Below are 25,449 nucleotides of genomic sequence, written 5' to 3'. Positions count from 1 at the left end.
CACCTGCCCAACGCTTTCAACGCAAAAGGAGCAAAAGTTCCCACCCACTGCCATGTGACATTTGTCTGTTCCCACAGCAATGTCCGGATGCTCAAATCAATGCCAATTTAGGGGGACAATCTGGGCAGTCGTTTAGAGATCGCCTGCGCCAACCTTGCACATTGGAATCGCAATGGACAACAAACTATTAATAGTGTAAAAACTACAGATAGTTGACATTGACATCCACCCTTCATGCCACCAGAGGGGGGGGGGGTGGTGGGGGGGAGGGAGGTGGAGATGGGGAGGTGGAGAGGGAAGATTTTAACCTGATCAGTCTCAGGTGCACTTTGACCCACAGGAGTGTAGGACGAGTGTGTAACTTACCATCAGATTTTGGGGGACTTGGCTCAGTGCGACCTACCTGCAATCCTTCACAACACGGTCAAGCATCTTCATCCACAACCCAGTGATACGAGTCCCTTCAGATGGCAAGGTTGTTCTGATGTCTTCCACATTGGATCTCTGAAAGACGTAGAATAATAATAGTGTGGCAACAAAAGACACACGCCTATCAGTGAGTGGGACATCTGTTCCCACCCACTCCACCTCATCAGAGGTCACCGTGGGGCAGAACTGAGACTGATCGAATTTTGTTGGGCTGAGCTACAGAACCGAAATGGGTTAAGATACAGATCAGCCATTATCTAATTGAATCATGGAACAGGCTGGAGGGGCTGAATGGCCTCTTCCTGTTCGTATGCCGGCCCTACACTGTGTGGTATAAATGGAGCAATGGATGTAGAATAGGCTAAGCATGTGATTCAGCAGGTCTGGAGATGTTTATACATTGGTCATTGATGGATTAACAGACAACAAAGCACACAAACCAGTCCTGCCTGTCCAACAGGATCATACTCCTTTCAGCACTGTGTGCTTTTGTTTCAGTTTTCCAGCATCTGCAGGAGTTTGTTTCTTGTAGAAAAACTCTGCAAGTATGAAAGAGGGAGAAAAAAATGGGGACTTCATGGACCGATGCTTGGTCGACAATACAAAATGACAAATCAAAACTTCAAGGCAAGCCGTGGCAAGCAGAACCAGAGATCAGATCCCCTAATGAAAGGTCTGAATCACCCTGACACGTTAACACTTTCTCTCGCCCCACACAGGCTGCCTGACCCACTGAGTATTGCCAGTACCCTGCTGTTTTTTTTTAATTGCATGAAAAACTCACCAACTTGTCGATGATTTTAAGTAGAATATTTAACCTATCGAGCCTCTGGTCAATGTTCTCCCAGTACGATGTCAGAGCAGCCACCGGTTTAGTGTCGCACCAGGGCAGGTAGTAATAGTAGTTACCTGCAAACACACGATGATACTGTTATGAAAGTGAATCTGTTTTTGTTTTTTTAAAGGAATTTATAATTAAACTGAAGAAACGTTGGACCAGTTTGCAAGTTAAAGATAGAACAGAAACCCTGGTAACGGGCAGAGAAGTGACAAGCGTCTCGTGACTGGACAAGCCAGTAGCAGCAGAACGCACATGGGATGGGCTGAAAACTCAAGCTTTTTGGTTGTGAGTTAGTGTGTGTTTTACCTTCTTGAGTGAGCGGCTAAAAAAGTTAGCCTGCTGTTAAAGAAGTGAAGGAAGGAGAGAAGATCACAACCCAGCTTCGCTTTCCAGCATCTCTGAAGGACCCTGAGAAGTCCACTGTGTCAATTCATCTTGGTTCCTCCCTTTGAAGAAAGCCTGCAAAATTACTTTTCAATGCTGTCTGCTCAGTGATCTGTCGACATGTACTCAGAAGTTAGACTGTATGCCAGTTTTGGAACAACATATCTCATCTGCTGGTTTCTTCAAAAATGAGCAAGTAATCTGCCCAAGTTTTTTTTGTCTGTAACAGAGCTCTGAATTTATAAAACTCCTTTTTATTCTTTTATCGGTTAACCTTGTATATATGCATGTGTTAATGTGAAGGGACTAAGGTAAAAATTTTGATCTGTGTGTTTATGCTTTACTTCATTACGAGCTATGATTTGTTTTATAATAAACTGATAATTTGGTTGTTTATTAAAGAAATCTGGTGAGTGTGTTCTATTTCTGGGAAAAATAGAGTATATGAATGACCGTATTGAAGTGGGAAAATTTAGAATAATATGCTGTGATCTGTGCAGAAGTGGAACGAGAATCTCTTGTTCAGCGGTCCCATGACCTTCTCTCATACCCTCCTATGCTGCCACTTACCATCAAAGACAGCTTGGCTGTACTGAGTGGTGGATGCATGAAGCTTACACGACTTGTCAAACTTGTTCCCGTAATTCCCCACGCTGACTTCGAACTGGACCGGTTCCTTGATGTCTTGCAGTTGGGTGGCAGAGTAGAACACAGCACAGAGGCTGTACCTCCGCCGGTGCAAGTATTTCTGAAAGCATGCAATCCAAGAGACGTTCTCAATCTTCACAACTACAACAACAACTTGCCTTTACATAGCACTTTTAACATAGTGTCACCAGACAAGATTTGACACAGAGTCACATGAGATATCAGGACAAATGTCGAAAAAGGTTGGTTAAAGAGACAGGTTTTAAGCAGCATCTTAAAGGAGGAGAGAGGCAGGGAGGTTCAGGGAGGAATTTTCAGGGCTGAGGCAGCTGAAGGCACCGCCGCCAATGATGGAGCAATTAAAATCAGGCACGCACAAAAGGCCAGAATTGGATGTGCAGAGAGATATTGATTGTAGGGTGGTTGTAGGGCCGGAGGAGGTTACAGAGATAGGCAAGGGTGAGGCCATGAAGGGATGTGAAAACTTGAAAATTGAGGCATTGCCAGACTGGGAGCCAATGTCGGTCAGTGAGCACAGGAATGACGGGTGAACAGGACTTGGTGCGAACTTGGAGACAGGCAGCAGTTTTGGATGAGCTTATGAATCCATGGAAGGTGGAAGATGGAGAACACTGAAGGTAGCAAAGGCATGGATGAGGGTTTCAGCAGCAGACGAACTGAAGCAATGGTGGAGACCGGCAATGATACAGCAGAGTCCCATTGCTTAGTCAATCAATGGAAACTCCATGGTTAAGCACATATCCCTCTAAGCATTGCAAACATAATCCTATCTTTAAAAAGAAATTCAGTGGCAGACTGGATGGTGCAAAAAGCTTGCACATTCCTTTGTGAACACAGAGATTTACTCGAATGGTACCAGGGATAAGAGGCTTCAGTTATGTAGACAGACTGGAGAAACTGGGGTCCTTCTTACAGCAGGGAAGGTTAAATGAAGATTTAATAGTTTTCAAAATTATTAAGGCTTTTGGTAGAGTAGATAGGGAGAAACCGTATCTACTGGGTCAGTAACCAGAGGACACAAATTTAAGGTAACTAGCAAAAGAACCAGACAGGTGATGAAGAGAATTTCTTTTGTGTGTTATGGTCTGGAATGCACCACTTGAAAGGGAGATTTAATAATGCATTTCAAAAGGGAAGTGGATTTTTTTTTTTATTCTTTCATGGGGGATGTGGATGTTGCTGGCTAGGCCAGCATTTGTTGCCCAAGCATACTTGCCCTCGACAACTGAGTGGCTTGCGAGGCCATTTCAGAGGGCAGTTAAGAGTCAACCACATTGCTGTGGGTCTGGAGTCACATGTCGGCCAGACCGGGTAAGGCTGGCAGATTTCCTTTCCTGAAGGACATCGGTGAACCAGATGGGATTTATTTTTACAACAATTGATGATAGTTTTATGGCATCATTACTGAGACTAGCTTTCAATTCCAGATTGTCATTAATTAATTGAATTTATTAATTGAATTTAAATTCCACCAGCTGCAGTGGTGGGATTTGAACTTGCGTCCCCAAGGCGTTGGCCTGGGCCGCTGAAATACTAGTTCAGTGAGATTACCACTACTCCATCGTGTCCCCTTGAAAAGGGGAAATTTGCAGGGCTATGGGGAAAGAGCAGGCAAGTGGGACTAACTAGATAGCTCTTTCAAAGAGGCGGCCCAGGCATGATCAGCCAAATGCTGTATCATTCTATGATTCCTTTATTTAGCTCTGGAACCTGTGATAAAATCCAGTTTAGAGTGATGGGCTGAAATTATTGTCTCTCTACCCTCGATGCATGACAGGAGGGGGCGGGCAGAGCCATGGAAAGGGCCTCACATGATTACACAAACACAGGAGCTAACAGTTCAGCCAAGTCAAGATCCAGAATTCCTCGTGTTCTCCTTTCAGAGGCATCCAACAAAATGAGACTTAAAAGGATCTTCCTGTTGAATGTGGGAACTTACTGCTGTTTACATCATATGCTGCCATTCGCAATTTAAGAGCAGTCCAATTTAATCGAATACCCATTTCCATTTCAATCACAGGAACTGGATCATTCAAACACCAGACAAGTAATCCACAATTCCCGATACTGGGAATCAAACCATGGACTTTTCTGGTGTGTGCAGAAAAGTGAGAGTTTATCACGTTCATACCTGTACCATCAAACAATCCTCACTGGACAAATTGTCAATGCTTTTTCCTAAATTTTCGTCCATCCTTGTGACTAACTCTATCAAGATCCGCCCTCGATATGAGACTCCTTCGCTCTGTGAGAAAGAGAGTGAGGAGAGTAATTAGATTTTATACGGAGTTAGTGAGGCAGATTGCACCCTCTCCCGACTCAATACTTCATTTTGCGCGATTAAGGAGAACAAAGGCCAAGGATGGCCTGTTAAGTTGCAGAGTTAGTCACTGAATCCTTCTATGGCTAGATCCATGCTGAGACTCAAAGCATCACAACCTGATCTGGGTACTGAAAAGGTGGTTAGTGCCAATGAACTCTGTTCCAACAAGGATTAACGCCTTGGGTAAGGAAGGAAGGAAATTGGAAACACAAACCGCCGGGAGGTTTATTCAACCAAATATGCCCTTCTGCCTTTTTACTTTCTCGAGATGGATCCCCTGTTGTTTAAAATAAATGGGATAAACAAGCAGGAAAACCCAACAATCATTCAACCCCAGATACCACTCCTTCTGGGCATTGCTTGCCATTACTCGGCTCAGTCCCCTCTGACTTCAAATGGACTCTCCTTCCACATCTCCTCCCCTGGAAACGCTTCACCTCTTATCTCAATAACTTTGACTGTTATGGCACACCAGCGTCAGCCCAAAGGTTTGAATACAGTTGTGTATGCACCTCCTCGTACTAAACAGGATGAAAGGAACATTTCTGGCAGCAATCTCTCTTTCACTGCTAACCTCCAGCCTCTCTCGGTCACGTTGGTACTCTGCACTCCCCACTCGTTACTCTTAACCATCCAAACGCAGAAAATTCCCACGCTCTGCCTCTTCTCTGTATCCTCACCTTGCTGAAGTGAAGGCTCATCTCCTACTCTTGGGTGCATCCCAGGATCTCCTCACTTTCCACCACCTTGTATAAGCTAACAGATTTTAAAAACCCAAGACTTTTGTATTTTTCAAGATTTGTACATGGGAAGTGAGCATCGCTGGCAAGGCCAGTATTTATTGCCCATTCCTAATTGCCCTTGAGAAGGTGGTGGTGAGCTGCCTTCTTGAACTGCTGCAGTCCATGTGGTGTAGGTACACCCACAGTGCTGATAGGAAGGGAGTTCCAGGATTTTGACCCAGTGACAGTGAAGGAACGGTGATATAGTTCCAAATCAGGATGATGTGTGACTTGGAGGGGAACTTGCAGGTGGTGGTGTTCCCATGCTCTGCTGCCCTTGTCCTTCTAGGTGGTAGAAGTTGTGGGTTTGGAAGATGCTGTTGAAGGAGCTTTGCTGAGCTGCTGCAGTGCATCTTGTAGATGGTACACACTGTTGCCACTGTGCGTCGGTGGTGGAGGGAGTGAATGTTGAAGGTGGTGGATGGGGTGCCAGTCAAGCGGGCTGCTTTGTCCTTGATGGTGTTGAGCTTCTTGAGTGTTGTTAGAGCTGCACTCATCCAGGCAAGTGGAGAATATTCCATCACACTCCTGACTCGTGGCATGTCAGATGGTGGACAGGCATTGGGGAGTCAGTGGGTGAGTTCCTCACCACAGAATTCCCAGCCTCTGACCTGCTCTTGTAGTCACAGTATTTATGCGGCTGGTCCAATTAAGTTTCTGGTCAATGGTCACCCCCAGGATGCTGATGATGGGGAAATGTAGCGATGATACTGCCATTGAACACCAAGGGGAGATGGTTAGATTCTCTCTTGTTGGAGATGGTCATTGCCTGGCACTTGTGTGACAAGAATGTTGCTCGCCACTTACCAGCCCAAGCCTGAAAGTTGTCCAGGTATTGTAGCATGCGGTTGCCACCTGAGATGAACTTGTTTCCCTACAGACAAAGGAGATTGGGAGACAAACGTATGTACAAAAAAGCCAGTGGGGAGATGAGGAGGACTTTTATTTTTTTTATTTTGCACAGCGAGTTCTGATAATCCGGATTGCACTGCCTGCTGGAGGAGGAAGTAGCAAACTCGGAATTGGATAAATACTTAAAAGAGAAATCATTTGCAGGACTATGGGGAAGGAGCAGGGGGAGTGGAACTAATTGAATAACTCTTCAAAAGAGCCTACACAGCCACGATGGGCTGAATGGCACCTTCTGTGCTCTAACATTCTATGATTCTAATCGCTACCTCTTGGCTTAATTTGCCTTCTCCCCTGTTTTTAAAGTTGCCTACGCTAGGTGCCGTGAAACCTCTTTAATATTGCTCAATATATAAAAAATAAAGTCAGACACCTTTCCGAGGTTAAGCTCATCATACTTGTCGATACCGTCCAAGCCTTCCCTGGGACTCCCGTAGAGATTTAAAAAGCACGGTCCGAAAGTGGGAAGGAACCCGGGTACTTGATCCTCTGTTTGGTTACAAAACAACATGCATTATTACCAAGCAACCAACAGAGAGGCTTAAATACATTATACGCAGGCGGGAGGTCTGACCTAAACGGTGAGCAGGTGTAAACTGAGGTGTGAGGTTCAGAAATATAAAACAGTCGCTAATAAACCCAATAGGGATCTTCAGGAGAAACCTCTTCACCCAGAGAGTGGTGAGAATGTGGAACTCACTCACAACTGGAGCAGCAGTTGAGGTTGGATAGTACAGATGCACGTAAAGGGAAGTTAGAGGGAGAAAGGAATGGAAGGATGTACGGATAGGGGGAGATGAAAAAGGATGGGAGGAGGCTCGTGTGGAGCATAAATACCAGCATGGACCGAACGGCCTGTTTCTGTGCTGTAAATTCTACATATGGAAAGGGTTAATCAGACTGCCCTGAAGTCTACTAATGTTATACTGCTATTGATTTCTCTTTATAAATTTATAGCTTTTGCCTGTAACACGAGGAAGTATAAGGCAACTTAGATGCAGTGATCACTGAAATATTGAATTCAGACTGACCTTAAAGCAGTGTCAGTTTCAACAATAAACTGAATTAAAAGGCATCCCACTGGATACTTTAATTCGTTAAGTTCTGCAGAAGGAAACATCGGTGACTACGAGACAGATTTATCATTAGAAGTCATGGAGTCATAGAGAGATACAGCACTGAAACAAGCCCTTCGGCCCACCGCGTCTGTGCCGACCAACAACCACCCATTTATACTAATTCGACATTAAGCCCACATTCCCTACCACATCCCCACCATTCTCCTACCACCTACCACCACTAGGGTCAATTTACAATGGCCAATTTAACTATCAACCTGCAAGTCTTTGGCTGTGGGAGGAAACCCACGCGGTCACAGGGAGAACTTGCAAACTCCGCACAGGCAGTACCCAGAACCGAAGCCGGGTCACAGGACAAAGGACCAGCAGGAAATCTCCTGTTGTCCACTCATTTGAAGGGAGTCCCCGAAAATAAGCCGCTGAGAGAGACTTTAGATTTGAACAGCTAGGGAGTGTGGTCACATTAGGTAGCTGTGGATCTATGGCTGTAAGGACAGGACATCATCAAATCAGTGCTGCATGAAAACCATGTGAATTGTTGTGTAGAAGGGGTGAAAAGAAAGGTATGGAAAAGTGGGCGTTGGACAATTTGATGTGCAATGTTGCGACCCCTATTAATTTGAGGAGTAAATTACAAGCAAAAAGCCCACAGGTACGGCAGGCTAATATGTTTTCCAACTCCAGTACTTGGGCTCACACCCAACTCAGGCTGGTGGATGATGGTTGGGATTACGTCAAGCCAGTTTTTAAACACACAACACAAACTTGCCATTATCAGGCTCTCAGGATTGGGAAATATTCCCAATTAAGGAAATATACCTTAAAGGAACACACAGGTTTGCAGCTGAATAATACATGCGTGCTCCATACAGCGCTCCCATCCTTCTGGACCTGCAGATTCACGGACACACTTGAGCATCGCCAGCCATGGCTCGGTGGGGGGGGCGTGGGGGGGAAACACCCTTGCCTCAGTCAAAGGGTCATGGTTCTAGTCTCACTCCAGCGATTCACATACCCAGTCCGGTAATGAGGGAGTGCTGCACTGCTGGAGGTGCTATTCCAATTGAACCCTCTCAGAAGGGAGTGAAAGATTCCATGGCGTCATTTCAACAGACGTGTTGGGGAGTTCACCCTGGTGCCCTGGCCAATATTTACCCCTCCACTAACTCCTAAAATTAGGCGAAGCTGGTCATTCATCTCTTCGCTGTGGGAGCTTGCTGTGCGCAAACTGGCTGCTGTGGTTCCCACATTCCAACAGTGACGTCATTTTGGCTGTAACGTGCTTTGGGATGCCCTGAGATTGTGAAAGGCGCTATAGAAATGCAAGTCTTTCTTACTTTCACATCGGGTTCTTATCCTTATGGACTCACACTGAGCAAGGATCAGTGAGTAACATCAAGACTGTGTATGCTGGGGGTCAATCAGAACTTTCAGGACTGAGATTGATCCGTTTTATTTTTAAGAGGTAAGGCTATGAAGGGATATGGAGCAAAGTTGGAAAAACAGGAATCAAGGTGCATATCAGCCATGTTTAAATTGAATGGCAGAGCAGGCTCGAGGGGCTGAATGGCCTCCCAAACACACAGACGAAAAAAACTCTTACCTTCTGACCCTGTGGATGAGATTTTGGAGATGCTCAAGTAGGTGGTTCCTAAAGGGTTACTCTTGACCGCACTCTTCCTGAAAATATGAACCATTTAACATCTTAACGTTCTGCGTGGTTCTGGTGAACGAATGTACTAAGCATTTTCAAACACTCCGACCCATCCCGCAACCGCTACAATTGTCCTGGCTTTAAATGAATCTTTTAGTGGAGTATTTATTAACTGCGTACTGCGGCCACGCCCGATGTGTCAATGCCTAAACGCACTATACAGTGGGGAATGGAGTGCTACAGGTGTCAGCTGTGGCACTCTCAGCCCCAAGTCAGAAGGTCCTGGTACATGAATCACAAAAGGTTGGTATGCAGATACAGCAAGAGATTAGGAAGGCAAATGGAATGTCGTCATTTATTGCAATGGGAATGGAATATAAAAGTAGGGAAGTTTTGCTGCAGTTGTGTAGGGTATTGGGGAGAGCACATCTGGAGTACTGTGTACAGTTTTGCTCTCCTTATTTAAGAAAGGATATAAATGCGTTAGAAGCAGTTCAGAGAAGGTTCACTCGACTGAAACCTGGGACGTGGGGGGGTTGTCTTATCAAGAAAGGTTGGGTCTGCATCCATTGGAGTTTAGAAGAATGAGAGGTAATCTTATTGAAACAAAGATGATTCTGAGGGGTGGATGCTGAAAGGGTGTTTCTCTTGTGGGAGAGACTAGAACCAGGGGGCACAGCTTAAAAAGAAGGGGTCACCCATGTAAGACAGGGATAAGGAGAAATTTTTTCTCTCAGAGGGTCGTGAGTCTTTGGAACTCTCTTCCTCAGACAGCGCTGGAGGCAGGGTCATTGATAAATTCTTGACTAACAAGAGAGTCAAAGGCTATCGGGGGTAGGCAGGAAAATGGAATCAAGGCCACAATCAGAATAGCCATTATCTTATTAAAGGGCAGAACAGGCTTGAAGGGGCCGAATGGCCGACTCCTACTCCTAATTCGTATGTTCGTAAAGTGCTATGGGGTGTCCTGACGTCGTGTAAAACAAGTTCTCTCTTCTTTCTTGACAAAGAAATGTCCCAATATAGAAAATCAGCCAGGGTTATGGTTCTTGATCGCTACTCAAATACACCCCCTCCCCACCTCCAGCTGCTGTGGAACTATAAGCCAGCGAGAATCAGCAACTTACTAACAGGTAGGAAGAAAATGGAAACAAAAGCCTCCGCAAAGCGAGAGATTTACAAAAAGCAAACTTCCCTTGACAACGGACGCATACATGTGGGGAAACTGCACCCACAAACACAACCTGCACAAGCGTGCACATCCCGTTTGCTGGAAAGGTAAAGCAATCTGGAGAGTGGAAGAGCAGGAGATCGGCGAGGTGAGAGTAACATGAGAACACTGGGAGGTAGAATGAGAGAGATAAAAGACGTTTACGAGATTCAGAGAACATCGCTGAGGCAGTGCGTCGTGGGGAAGGGAGAAATGGCAGCGTGAGCAAAGTAGAGCGGAACCTTACAGGACAAGAGCCCGCGAGCAGGAAGAAGCAGGTTTAACAGTCAGGGTGCAGCAGACTGCCCCACCAGAGTGAATGAAATGCAGTGACCTTCACCTACCGTTCACACACTGTAAAGCGGATACTCTCGCACAAGGACGGAAACTGTGGAGAAAAATAAATGCAAAGGATCATTCCGTTGCTGGCCTGCCGATAGCTGTCGCTGCAAATTTCCCGCATTTACAGAGACTGCTGCTAACTTTGGGCCCACTGTCTGGCTGTCCAATACTGCGACATTCCCTTTTTGGCAAGCACGACTTCGCTGTAAAACCTTTCAACTTCCACCTCTCTGGAGAACTTCAAAACTCTGGTCCAAACTCCGCCGCATTATCCCCTCAACACTAAACACACTGACCTGAGCTTCCTTGATTCCTCCCTGCAGCCCCATGGTGTCCCAGTCAGGAATCAATCTACCCGATCAAGCTCTTTAATCATCTTAAAATACCTCCAAAAGTCACCTGGTAGTACAGAACTTGAGTATCGCTGAAAACAGAGACATTTTGTCGAAACTTTTCATCTTGCACTCATCAGGACAATCCACATGAATACCAATGTAAGGGAAAGCACCTCAATTAAAATACCTCAGTAAGATCACACCTTCTATCCTCGAGGGAACACAAGCCCAGTCTATGCAACCTGTCCTCAATTTAACCCTTTTAGCCCCAGTATCGTGCAGTATTAGCACTTAAAAGTTGACCTGTATGACATTTCCCTCTCCATTATCTGCAGGAAGCTTTAATCCTGCGCTTCTCAGTTTCGGATCAAAAGGGATCATTTGAAACTTACCCTGCTCTGGAGGTAAATCACTTGGTTCCATTCAGGGTTTATGTGGTTCTCAATCACCTTTGTAGCTACCTGCAAGGAGGACAGAGAGTTAAATTCCCACCTTTCACCAGGTTTTTGGCCAATCTGTTTAGTCGCTTTTACCTCCCCTGACTTTTGGGTGACGACCTTCACAGATGAAAAAAATCATTCATCAAGTGCGAGTATTTGTATTACGATTCTCGTAATTCAGTACAGTGAGGATGAGGCAGTCTAAACAGAATCACAAGAAGCTCCCCTCCAAGGTCACGCACCAGACGTGGGACTATATCTCGGTTCCTTCACTGTCGCTGGGTCAAAATCCTGGAACTCCCTCCCCTAACAGCACTGTGGGTGTACCTACCCCACACGGACTGCAGCGGTTCAAGAAGGCAGCTCACCACCACCCTCTCCAGGGCAATTAGGGATGGGTAATAAATGCTGGCCTGGCCAGCGATGCTCACATCCCAGGACTGAATAATTACAACTCCATCTGCCCTCTATCCCCCACTCCGTCCCGGGACTCTCCCCACCAGCCCCGTCCTGGGGCACTCATCCTCTCCCCACTCCATCCCAGGACATGACAGACTAGGCGGGGAGCTCAAACTCAGGTCATTGTTTGTCTCTGTAACTCAGATACAGGCTGTATCAACTCGCTGTGCCACTGGGCAACATATTAAGAAAGGACTATCTGTGACTCACCTTATTGCCGGCAAAGCTAACTTCAAGAAAGGAGTCCACACCATCCTTTTTATCAGTCTCCACCCCAAACATATGCTTCAAGTTCGTCACAAGCCCTTTTGCCACTGGAAAAAAAAGGAACAGAATAAATGTTTGAGCCCGTCAGCCTTTCTGGCCTCACCTCTATATTGGTGACACTCGATATCGTCTGTGCTGCCTTCCAACAATCCAAGTCTCCTGTCCAGTCTGTGCTCCCTCCTCTGAGTCCTCACTGAGTTCAAATTTGTGATTTAACAGTCTGACTCGCGGGGTAGATAGCAACAACGTGCGATGGCATTAAACGGTTGTTAGCGAGCCTGCAGCCTACCTCATATTTCTCACTGTTCTCATTTCCACTGCTGAGTCCAACGGAAATAAAAACAGGGGTGATGTAAAACCGCCTGCGGAAATGGGAATGAGTGGGACAGTCAGCATCTATCCTTCTCTTTCACGGGATCTCAGTGCCATCAAGTTTCTAACCCCCCCCCCACCTAATCTTCCTTCGTTTTATAATCTGCAGGATTTTCTCAGGTCACACTGACCCACTGTCCACTGACTCATCTCATCTTCTCTTTTCAACTTTGATCGTGTTACAAACATACAAATTAGAAGCAGGAAGGGGCCACCCGGCCCCTCGAGCCTGCTCTGCCATTCAGGAAGTTCATGGCTGATTTGATTGTAACCTCAACTCCACATTCCCGCCTACCCACGATAACCTTTCACCACCCCTCCCCCGCCCCCCCCCCACCCTTATCAAGAACTTATCTACCTCTGCCTTAAAAATATTCAAAAACTCTGCTTCCACCGCCTTTTGAGGAAGAGAATACCTAAGACTCATGACCCTCAGAAGAGGAGAAATTTTTTCTCTCTGACTTAAATGGGTGACCCCTTATTTTTAAACAGTGACCCCGATTCTCCCATAAGAGGAAACATCCTTTCCACATCCATCCTGTCAGGATTTTGTATGTTTCAATCCAGTTGCCTCTTACTCTTCTAAACTCCAGCGGATACAAGCCTAGCCTGTCCAACCTTTCTTCATAAGACAACCCACCCATTCCAGGTACTAGTCTAGTAAACCTTCTCTGAACTGTGTTCTACCCGGTGACAACCCTTCCCAGTGATTACTTAATTTAAGGAACTGGCAGCACCCAGTGACAAGAGAGCAGGGTTCAGTGCTGTGGCTGCACAGATTTTCATCGGGAACGAAACACCTTAAACATGGGCCAGGAACAGGGCAGAATGCCAAAACTCAGCCAGGGTGTAGTTATGCTCTCCAAATCAGCGCTCAGACGAAACCAACCCCTATATGCATCTCTGTGACATACTGTGCGAGATGTCCTCAGCTCTGTAGATCTTCAGCTCAAAGGTGACCCATCGGGACAGAATGCCGGCTGGCTGCAGCAAGTTACTCTCAACATCATCCTCTTCGTTCGTCCCTCTCTTGTCTATCTGGTGCAGCAAAAGAATTTCAATTACAACAGAAATTATACTCCCACGCTGTTTCTTTTTTTTTTTATAAAGTTTAACAAGTACACAGTGATAAAGAAAGCAGTCTTCTTCCTGCAAGTCATCTCTCCTCAATCACATTCACAACCACATCCCTCAACCTCACCATCTCCTGTAGTCGCTCTCAATCCCATGGTGGCAGTGATGAGAGCAGCTCCTACTACCTCCCCACACGCCCTATCCCCTTCCAAACTCATCTCTTTCTACACCCACCCCCTTGAAAAATCTCCCACAAAGCCACTTACAGCAATGCTTTCAAACTCCCAACTGCCTAGCCTTTGTTAATTGTATATCAATTGGGTCTTAACTGGATTCAGACGTTGGGTATAAACTGTGGATTCACCTGTGCTGATGTATGTATAGCAGCAGACTGAAACTGTGGTTGTTGGTTGGAGATACATGATAATCAATGTGTGTCTTTATAAATAAAAGCTTATAAGTGAATAAAAACTAGGCTCCAGTTAGATCCTTCACTGCCTGGCTATTTGAGTTCCAACAGCCTTTGTCCCTCCATTCACCACAATACTTCTGCAGCTACTCATCTACTCAAACTATTTCCCTCACCTCTGTTTGTGATGCCCTTGTCCCCAGCAAATTCTTTAGCGTCTCGCATCCTGGTCACTCCCTCAAGTCCAAGCCGCACAGACCGGAGTGTATCTGGTTTCGCCATCCATCACCAGATCTGGCCGGACCTCATTAAACACGACTGGGCCCCTCACCTTCCTCTCCCAAAACTACCCACCGCTCCCAGATCATCCTGGAAAGGCAAAGATAACCCCACCCCCCCCCCACCTTCTCTACTCCACTGCCAGCCGTCTTCTTAAAGCCTCTCGCTGAGGCTCCTCTACTAACAAGAGTGAACTACCCTCTCATATCCAACTTCCCATTCCCCTGCAAAGCCCCCGAATGTGTTGCTGCCCATCTTTCTGGCAACTAACTCCCTGTTCGAAACTTTCCAGCCAGGTTGTCACACTGAAGTCACAAATGCCAGCCCATGGTCACTGGCCCCATCACAAACTCTACCCTTGCCGACAACACCAAGGTTGACAACCTTCTGAGCATGCAGAATTATGGATGTATTTATACATCTGATCACTTGGTGCAGCAAGCCAAATCGACAAAGGGGCATTCTGAAATGGCGGCGTGCGAGTTGAGGTCTTGATCTTGAAGACCCACTCAATGGAAAGGTTCCATGTTCCATCACGAGACTGAGCGAAGGTTGCTGATGGAAGGGATGTTGCAGTTTGCTGCTGTGTCCTGCCCTGAGAAAGGGTTAGTCACCCAGTGCACAGATGGAGGTTGGGTGAGGGGAGAGGACTGGACTCAGCCTGGTGTTCCCCTCCCAGTCACATAGCCAATCGCGGCTCGTAAGGATAGTGGAGACATGGGAGGGGGAAATTAGTAAGCAGTCCAGTGCCCCGAAACAGTGCCCTACTATTGGGGTTAATGCTTTACGGAGAGGAGGAGAGGAACCTGGAGAAGGGAAGAAAGAGGCCCACACATTGGAGTGCAGGTTTTCGCTTGGCCCTCCATACACATTGTCATCGGGTGGAGGCAGAATTTCAATCCTCCACTATGCTGAGGCATCGAGCAGAGGAGGGGGAATAAATCGTAGTCAGGTTATCCTTGTGACACCAGTTGGGGTCAGGGAGCAGTCCATCCGTCTGCCCCTGAGCTGACTTCTTCAGTGTCAGCCGTGGATCAGTGGGTAGCACTCTCTCCTCAGAGTCAGCAGAAAATCACGGGTTCAAATCCCATGTGGGACTCGAGCCCAGAATCTAAGCGAATGTTGTGGTACAGTACTGAGGGAGTGCTGCGGTATCGCAGGTGCCGTTTGTTCGACGAGATGTGGAACCGAAGCCCCTGCCCGTGCGCAAACTGGCGGCTGCGTTTCCAACATGACAACAGTGACCGCACTTCAAACGTCATTTGTGGCTTGTAAGGTACTTTGGCAATCCTGACACTGAGGAAGGAGTGAGATAAATGAGCCACCACAAGTCAACTGATAGAGCTGATAACAGGCCGAGAACAAATGGGACAGTGGGCTGAAAAATTTGGTTGCACTCACCGGTGCCTCGTCACCCGCTGCCAGGACAATGATGCTGACTTTCAGGTAACCCTTTGCCAGGGCGTGCATGTCATCCGGCTCGTACAGCAGCAGCCATTTCCGTAACACCGCGTGACCTGTCGCCAAACACCGCCATAGCATTACATAGAATTGAAACACAGGAACAGGCCTATTCTCTACACAAGCCTCCACCCACCTTACTTCATCTGGCCCCATTAGCGTATCCTTCTATTCCCCAGCTTCCCCTTAAATGCATCTATGCTATTTGCCTCAACTACTCCATGAGGTAGCGACTTCCAACAACTCTTTGTTAAAGACGTTTCTCCTGAACCCCCTATTGGATTTACTAGGGACTATCTTATATTTATGGCCCCTAGCTTTGGTCCCCCCAACAAATGGGAGCATCTTCACATCTACCCTATCAAATTCTTGCACAGTTTTAAAGGCCTCTATCAAAGCGCCCCTCGGATCTGTATCTAAACGACATTTTACCCAACTTGGTTCAATCAGAGTTGTCATACTCTTCCCTAAGAAGAATCTTTCTCTCTCTCTCTCACCCTCTCTCAGTTGTAACATTTTTGAATTGACCTCCACCTCAATAGAATTTGGGGGAAGAATTCCAGATTTCCACCACCCTTTGTGTGAAGAAGTGCTTCCTGACATCACCCTTGAACAGCCTGGCTCTGATTTTAAGGTTATTCTCTCTTTTTCTTGGCTCCCCCACCAGACAAAAACAGGCTAGATCGAGAGAAACTATCAACTGCTTTAATTATCTTAAACACCTCAACATTGATCACCCTTTAACCTTCTATACTCGCGGGAGCACGGGCCCGGTCAATGCACACCTGCCCTTATAATTTAACCCTTTTCGCCTCAACTAGGTCCCTCTCTGACACCCGACAAAGCTAAAACGTTTATATTGTGCAGAATGACAGTAACACCACATACCTGGAAGATCATAGACAGAGCCAACGTCCAGCTGTAAGAGAAGGTACTGCACAGTTCATTAAACTGTTTGCAATATCAGGAGCTAAGAGTTTGTTAAGTTCCTCTATGGTTGCACTAGATGCAGCATTGAAGCAATCGAGGGCTTTATGTCAGAGGGGTCGGATTGTGGATGAAGGAATAACACCCTGGCATCCTCCCACAGTATGGGTGCACTGTAAGGATCCCATAATATTATTCAGCTGGTTCTCCATGTCCTGACCAACATTCCTCCCTCAAACACCAACAACTAGCATACGGCACCATTAATGTATAAGCATGTCCCAAGCTGCTTCACAGAAACGCAACCTAATAAAAATCGACGCAGAGCCAAATTCGATGTTAGGAGAGGCGACTAAAATAAGATCATAAGATACAGGAGCACGAGTCGGCCATTCGGCCCCTCGAACCTGCTCTGCCATTCAATACGATCGCGGCTGATCTGATTGTGGCCTCAACTCCACTTTTCTGCTTGTCCCCCCATAACCCTTGTAGATCACAAACCAGTCGAACTCAGCCTTGAATATATTCAAGGACCCAGCCTCCACTGCTCTCTGGGGAAGGGAATTCCAAAGGTGAACGACTTTCTGAGAGAAGAAATTCCTCATCTCCGTCTTAAATGGGAGCCACCTTATTTTGAGACTGTGCCTCCTAGTTTTAGATGACCCCCTGCCCACCTTCCCCCCCACCGAGGGGAAATATCCTCTCAGCATCTACCCTGTCAAGCCCCCTCAGAATCTTGCATGTTTCAATATGATCACCCCTCATTCTTCTCAACCCCAATGAGTATCGGCCCAACCTGCTCCAACTTTCCTCATAAGACAACCCCTTCATCCACAAATCAGCCTCGTGAACCTTCTCTAAACTGCTTCCAATGCAAGTGTAATCCCTCCTTCAGTGGGAGACCAAAAACCGTACGCAGTACTCTCGGTGCGATCTCGCCTAAAAGCTCACTCAGAGCAGTTAAGTCTTGCCAAATAAAGGACAAACTTGCCATTCATCCTAACGGCTGTTTATAAGATGCAGCTGCAGGCAAAATTAGTTAGGTTTGCTTACATAAAACATCTTTGCAATCCATGAGCTATTTATTGGTTTTAAGTGATAAGGGGATATATATAAATGCAAATATCATTTAGGCAGGCACTCTCGCCCCTGAGGCAGACGGTTATGGGTACAGGTCAAAATTCAGAAATGTGAGCACAGAATCAAGGTTCTCGTGTAATACTGACGGAAATGAAACATTGATATAACATCGACACTGATACAGTCTAAAACCGACACATCAGAGCTCAGCTCTGCTCCTCTCAAATTGAGAATGAGCAGCAGAGCAAGCAGTGTGTCTGACATGGTAAGCAGTTAGCTAATGGAGTCACTGTTAAGCAGATTCAACAATATTACTGGCCCAGAAAACAAGTCAAACAAAACATCTGCCGACAAAAACAGGGGAAGGGAAATATAAAATCTGAGACATAGGCTCGACTTCTCCTGGAAAGAGACTGGGTACAGTTCTGATGGACAGTTTACACTTAACCCCTACATTACAACAGTGACCACACTTCAAAAATACTTCATTGGCCGTCAAAAGCTTTGGGATGTCTGGTATGGGGTTGAAAATACAAATTCTTCCTTTTGTAGCCTGCCTTTCCTATTTCAGACATTGATAGATCTGCTGCATGTTTCCACCATTTTCTGCTTTTATTTCATATCAAATACATTTAATATAAGTCTGAAGAAACGTCGTCTCTGTTTCTCTCTCCACAGACGCTGCCAGACCTGCTGGGCATTTCCAACATTTTCTGCTTTTATTTCAGGTTTCCGGCATCCGCAGTATTTTGCTTTTGCTATTTTCACTGACCGAAACAGTACCTTGTACAACAGTGTTGGAGAAATTTATAGCACACTATTGAGGCCATTTGGCTCATCGAACCTGTGCTGGCTCTCTCAAAGCGCTTATTTATTTATTTATTTAGAGATACAGCACTGAAACAGGCCCTTCGGCCCACTGAGTCTGTGCCGACCATCAACCACCCATTTATACTAATCCTACATTAATCCCATATTCCTACCACATCCCCACCTTCCCTCAATTCCCCTACGACCTACCTATACTAGGGGAAATTTACAATGGCCAATTTAACTATCAACCTGCAAGTCTTTGGCTGTGGAAGGAAACCGGAGCACCCGGCGAAAACCCACGCGGTCACAGGGAGAACTTGCAAACTCCGCACAGGCAGTACCCAGAATTGAACCCGGGTCGCTGGAGCTGTGAGGCTGCAGTGCTAACCACTGCGCCACTGTGCCGTCTGTCGCTTCTGCTACCTTTTTCTTTAAACCTTACACAATTTCTTTTATATTGTGGCCAAGGACAGCAGTGTAGACAGTTTCACTACTAATATCCCCATTGGCCATCCAAAATCAAAGACATTTTACAAAAAAAATTTCATGCACTCAAGGCCTCAATCGGTGTGAAAACACTCACCTTGAAAACACCAATCATGGAATCAGCTCGTAGCGAATGTGAATTTAACACCTTTAAAAATAGGGAAAGGTCCATGAGGATAACAGGCAATTCGCCCTCTCCAAGCTAAAAAGCTGGCGATACTCAACTCGGTCCCTGACGTGCAACAAAGCAGAACCATCTAATCTCACCACCCACACTCACAAAAAGAACTCTGGATACAATTGTTGATCGCCCACGGGGCCGCACGCAGGGAATACAGGCCAAATGCGTCAGAAGGCGAGCTATAGCTCAACACAGACGTGCACAATTCATTCAGCCACTGACTCTCCTGCCATTGCAAACAGTTTCTGCCTATTTACTCTACCAAAACCCTTCAAAATTTTGAGCACCTTTGTTGAATCTCCCTTCACCTTCTCTGCAGTCCCTCATCCCTGGTTCCATTCCAGTAAATCTCCTCTGCAATCTCTCCAAAGTTCCGCTTCCTGGTTCATTGAACCAGCAGGATCCGGGGTTCCATTTCCAATTTGTGCCCGCAGGGAAGGAGGCCGAGGTGTTTACAAAAAAAAAAGCCTCAGTCCCCTGCAAAAAGGGTAGCATGAAAATCTGCCCAAGCGCAGCTGTCACATGAAGGGTGGTCACAGATTGTGCGCCTGCTCACACAGGCAGCCGAGACTGCCCCACAGCCCTTTCACATTGAAGCCTTACAAGTAACAGGGAGCCAGGAGGTTTTTACCCCAGCAGAAAGGGGTTGGATTCAAATCCCATGTTCTGCAGCTTGGAAGAACAAGGTACCCAGAGCAATAGAACCATTGTTAGGCTTGCTTTATTAAAGAGCTAGTTACCGCATTCAATGGTGTGGATCCTGGCTTAGTGCGAGCCAGTTTGACACCTCTCCTGAGCCTACATACACGTGTGTGCCAGAAGGCTTTCATAGAACGTGAGCAAGAACGGGAACCCTATTTGATCATTTTTTTCATCCCTTGCCCTGGGGTTTGGCGGAGTTAAATAAATGGCAGTCCCAGCTGAGATCATCTTGGGAAGGCAGCGGCGTAATGGTAACGTCACTGGATTACTAATGCCGAGCCCTGGCTCAGGTTCTGGGGCCATGGGTTCGAATCCCATCACGGCAGATGGTGAAATTTGAATTCAATTAATAAATCTGAAATTAAAAGCTAGTCTAATGGTGACCACGTCGATTGTGGTGCCGAAGCCGTCTCGCGGTGGGAGAAGACTCGGATGGAGCATAACCACTGGCACAGACCTGTCGGGCCGAATGGCCTGTTCCTGAGCTGCAAGTTTAACCATCGCCTTCAGCTGCGATCTGAGAGCAGTTCGAAACACTGCGCGAGCCGGGGGGGAGTCAACCTACCTGCAGGTGTATCAGGGTATTGAAGACCTCGCTTGGCAGTTTATGAAAATTCTGAAAGAAAATCTGTCGAACGGAAATGCAACATCAGTTGAGCGAACAAAAATGAATTTCACATCACTCCACAGCAAACAAATTCAAAAGGACAAACATGACATACTGAACGTGGAATGTCAACTGCAAGCCACTTCCTGTAAACTGACGTTTTCCTATTTAGTTGTGTTACTTATTCTGTTTTTATTTTTCTCTTCTCCTCCGACCCCTCAACGGGAGTACTGGACAATGATCAGGAGTGGAAAGCATGGCTGATATTCTCCTCAAGAGCCTAGGGCTCGAAGACTGACTTTAGCTCCCAACTCCCCTCCCCAGCTCAGATCGATGAGGACTGTTGGGCTGCTGTCACACAGCAGGCAGTGCATATCCCCCAGTAGTGGAAGCTTTAAATGACGTCATCACTCAAGTAGAAACAGGAGGAGGCCATTCAGCCCCTTGAGCCTGTTCCACCATTTGATGAGACCATGGCTCAATTCATCAAGCCTTTAATCCATACACATCAATATTCTTACCCAACAAAATTCTATGGATCTCAAGTCAAATTTCAATTGACCACCCCCCCCCACACCCCATAACAACTCCACTCTGGAGGAGAGAGACCGTTCCACCACCCTGTGTGTGAACAAGTGCTTCCTGGCATCATCCCTGAATGGCCTGGTTCTAATTTTAATGCTAATTTGTTCCAAACATTTTCCGCCCCTGCCGCAACCAGAGGAAAGTTTCTCTCTACCTACCCAAGGTAGAATCCCTGAATCATTGTAAAGGGTCTCGATTGGATCTCCCCTCAACCTACCTGCGGTCCTTATCCCACCCGGTTTACTGGCACCTCCACAGCTAGGTTACATCCTTCCAGATACTTTCCAGTAACTCACCTTCAGTCGCAGAAAGCCAGGCCCCCTTACCTCATCAAAGACAGGATTGTTCCCCCGTTTGATTCTGGTTCGGAAAACAGAGTCCCCCACGTACACCTTCACAACGGGTTTGATATTGGCACCTTGCAGCTGGCGGCCTTCGATAATCCGGACTCGAACCTAAAACCAAGGAGCGGTCACAACTCTTGACCTTTGTAGCACCGTAAGGCTATTCAGCCCACCGTGTCTGTGCTGGCTCTTCAAAAGAATTAATCCCCCTCCGCTGCACTTTCCCCCATATAACATGGTAAATTTTTCCTTTTCAAGTATTTATCCAATTCCCTTCTGAAAGTTACTATTGAACCTGCTTTCCTTTCAGGCAGCGCATTCCTGATCACAAAAACTCACGATATGAAACGTTTCCTCATCTCCCCTCTGCTTCTTCTGTAAAATACCCTAAATCTGTGTCCTCAGGTTACCAACCCTCCTGGAAACACTTTCATCTTATTTACTCAATCAAAACCCTTCCATTTTCCTGTCATTTGACCCCAAAAAATTGTCCCAGGCTTCTAATGAAAGGTCAGCGGGTCCAAATGCTAGGACACAGTGCCTGTGTGCAGCCAGTTGCACACACTGCCTGCCTTACACCGCATAATATCCACGGGTGCCAAGTGAAGACCCCGCCAGCTGCGCAAATTTGGAAAATCAGCAGCAGTGCTTTATTGCAGCGACCTCCACACAGCTCCTTGAGCAGGTTTGTCTCAAGGTTCAGTAACTGTCGTTCTGTCGGGGAAAGCAGTAACCATTCAGAGCAGGAACCTCCCAGAAACAGAAATGAGGCAAAAACGCCTGTTTAAATCAGCTTTTCTGACAGATTGGCCAGGAAACTGGGGTGAACTCCCTGCTCATCTTCAAACAGGGCCCTAGGATGCTGAATGACAAGGTACTAATTCGAACATATCACAATCTCAATGTAGGTTAGAGGATTATCTCGCTATACACGAGTTCCGTGTATACCGCCCCATTGTAAATCTTTTCCTAGTTGTTCATCATTTCTTCCAACTGACTTAACAGGGAAGGAAGAACAGCTACATTGCTCCATCCAATATTCCCAGCGCGGCTCCCATCATTCCTGAACCCAGGTGTGAGCCCTGAACCAAAAGCAATGGAACCAGCTGAGATTGTGCGCAAGTGAATTGTTCACAATGGCACCAAATGGTTTGCGGTCAAAGCTCCCCCTTTACCTGGAAGTCCTGTGGTTTGTCTGAAAAGCTCCTCGTGAGTTTCGAGGCTCCCTTGGCTGTATCACTCTCTGGAGACGGTGATCGAGTTCTGAGTGGAGGCTCCTGTAATCTGGTAACGTTTGCAGTGTCCTCCTGCTGTGCACGCCCTGCTGTACCTGAGAGGAATACAGACCAGGATTATTTACAGAGCACACCACACATGCGAACACGGGCACTTTGGATATGTCAGGGAATACGAGTCTAGTTTATGCTATCTTTCCTCACAGTCTAACCAGGGCTTCGTATAGCTGAAGTAAAACTTCTTCCCCTTTATATTCTCGCCCTCTAATTAATTATAAAGGCGAACATTCCATTAGATTCTTTGAATTTGTTTTGCACCTGACTATTCCATTTTAGTGATCGGTACACACAGACACCAAACTCGCTTTGGACCGCCAATGTTCCTAACTTTTGACCATTTAAAAATACTCGGGCCTGTCCTTTTTTGGTCCAAAATGGATGACCTCACACTTACCGGTGCTGAAATCCATGTGCTGCAGTTTCACCCAGTCACTTAATCTCTCTGCAATTTTATTCCCCCAATCACGACATTGCTGCGCCAGTGTGATATTTCTCCAACACCGACCTGCCCTTATGTTGTTGCTGGTTTCCAAGTTTCGAGCCGATTCGGTTCAAATTGCAGCAGGGTTTTTTTGATGAGGGCCTGGGGGTATGCGGAGCTGGTCAAAAACGCGTTTCACATACAACCTGCACAGTCAATAGGTTTGGTTTGAAACCAGGTCTGGGAGATTTGCTCTGCACTAAACGGTGTCACACCCGATCTGGCAATGTTTGATAATAACACATTGGCGTATCTTGGGCAGGTTCACTAACCCATCTATACAAGGATCACTTCTTCGGTGCTGGGACTAGATACCTGAACTGGCAAACTGTTCCATTCCAGGAACCAACATCCCTCAAGCTGATTAGACAGCACCTTCCATGTCCTAAGGGCAAATTGAAGCACTTTCCAGCCAATTAAGTACTTTTAAAGTGTTGTTTAGCACAGAATTCACAACAGGAAAAATTTATCAAGTGCCTAACTTACCATCTTTCTTCTCTTTTTTAACGACTGGGGGTGGCTCGTAGGTTATTTCGAAGCTTAGCGTGTTCTGTAAATGAGAGGGAGGTGAAAATCAAATACATAAATTCATTTACTTCACTCCTCCCCTCACCCCCAGCCCATCCCAATCCTGCTGGGATCCAGGCCCTGGCCACCCTCCACATCCCCATCAAATGATCAGGATTCATGGTTGATTACTGGCAGACTATTCAATCTAGGTGGGGGGGAGGGGCCTTGCTGCAACAACAACATTTATAAAGCACGTTTCATGCCATAAAACTCAGCCAGGTGCTTCACAGTCCAAGCAGACAGAACTTGACATCGAGCCACTTGAGGAGTTTTTAGGACAGGCGACTAAAATCTTCATCAAAGAGGTAAGCTTTAAGGAGCATCTTAAAGGAGAAGAGTGCAGGAGAGAGGCGGAGAGGTTTAGGGAGAAATTCCTTAACTTAGGGCCTCGGCAGCTGAAAGCACAGCCACCAATGGAGGAGCAGTTAAAATCAGGGATGTGCAAGAGGCCAGGACTGGATGAGTGCAGAGGTCTGAGGGTTGTGGGGCTGGAGGCGGTTACAGAGAAAAGAAAGAGTGAGGCCATGGAGGGATTTGAACACAGGAGTGAGTGCAGGTCAGTGAGCATAAGGGTGATGGGTGAGCGTGACTTTGTGGGATAGGATATAATGTTAGGATACAAGCAACAGGGTTTTGGTCAGTGGGTGTAAGGTGGGGCCGAGCTAGGCCAGCCCTGCATCTGCATAGAAACCTCACCTTCGTTTTTTGCTTCTTCTTGTCCAGCAGAGGAACTTTGATAAAAGACACATTTCTCTTCCTCTCTCCAACCATATTGGCAAGACGGACATTGATGGAGCCAAGAAACCTGGAAGGGACAAGCAAGGTAAAATCCAGTCAGCATGGGTTAAATGATCACTGGCCGCCTTGTTATTCCATACCCTCATCTACCTCCCTTATTGACAACTAAACACAGGACGGAGGACCCAAGGTTATTTTAAAGGTTGGTTGATAAAGAGTGACAGGTCTGCGATTGATACGGAGGAGGAGGCCATTCAGCCCATCGGCCCTGTGCCGGCCCTTTGAAGGAGCTATCCAAATTAGTCTCTTTACCCCCTGCTCTTGCCCGACAGCCCTGCAAGTTTTTCCTTTCCGAGCACAGATCGAATTCTCATTTACGAGTTATGATTGAAAGGGCAGTGGAAGCAGTTTCAGTGAATTCCAAATCATAATTTGCGTCACAATAATTCTAACACTAGGGGCAATTTACAATGGCCAATTTACCTACCAACCTGCAAGTCTTCGGCTGTGGGAGGAAACTGGAACACCCGGTGGAAACGCACGCGGTCACAGGGAGAACTTGCAAACTCCACACAGGCGGTACCCAAAACTGAACCCGGGTCGCTGGAGCTGTGAGGCTGCAGTGCTAACCATTGCGCCACAGTGCCGCCCCGCCGTTGTTGTTGGGAGGGGCACTAAGACTGCCCACAGTCTCAGAGTGCACTTGACAGATCCACAAGGGCATCACACAGAATTCACAGCCACAGAAACAGGCCATTCAGCCCAACTTGTCCATGCTGGTGCTGATGTTGCACACGAATCTCCTCCTACTCTACTAGCATATCCTTCCAATAGGACTGCCCCATCTCCAACTCACTCCCAGTCCTCTGCATCCCCCTCTCTCTCTTCTCAGCCTCCCAGCAGCCACCTTAATGGCTACAGT

The 25,449-nt window shown here is 46.6% G+C and overlaps 1 protein-coding gene across 1 annotated transcript in view; it reads right to left on the bottom strand.

Moving 5' to 3' along the window:
* Positions 1–25,449, bottom strand: part of LOC137357112 (myoferlin-like) — a 138,015-nt gene that overhangs the window by 112,077 nt on the left and 489 nt on the right. Inside the window, 18 exon segments of the mRNA XM_068023148.1 lie at positions 404–504; positions 1,214–1,338; positions 2,225–2,402; positions 4,455–4,568; positions 6,711–6,826; positions 9,020–9,096; positions 10,625–10,668; positions 11,350–11,418; positions 12,067–12,170; positions 13,410–13,533; positions 15,659–15,774; positions 16,607–16,637; positions 19,122–19,172; positions 20,473–20,535; positions 21,426–21,554; positions 22,619–22,773; positions 23,706–23,769; positions 24,486–24,594. Coding sequence (XP_067879249.1) covers positions 404–504; positions 1,214–1,338; positions 2,225–2,402; positions 4,455–4,568; positions 6,711–6,826; positions 9,020–9,096; positions 10,625–10,668; positions 11,350–11,418; positions 12,067–12,170; positions 13,410–13,533; positions 15,659–15,774; positions 16,607–16,637; positions 19,122–19,172; positions 20,473–20,535; positions 21,426–21,554; positions 22,619–22,773; positions 23,706–23,769; positions 24,486–24,560 — 1,736 coding nt within the window. The 5' untranslated portion in view covers positions 24,561–24,594.

Source organism: Heterodontus francisci, chromosome 47 (assembly GCF_036365525.1).
Source record: "Heterodontus francisci isolate sHetFra1 chromosome 47, sHetFra1.hap1, whole genome shotgun sequence".
Classification (NCBI taxonomy): Eukaryota; Metazoa; Chordata; class Chondrichthyes; order Heterodontiformes; family Heterodontidae; genus Heterodontus; species Heterodontus francisci.
This window is presented reverse-complemented; position numbering and strand designations above follow the sequence as displayed.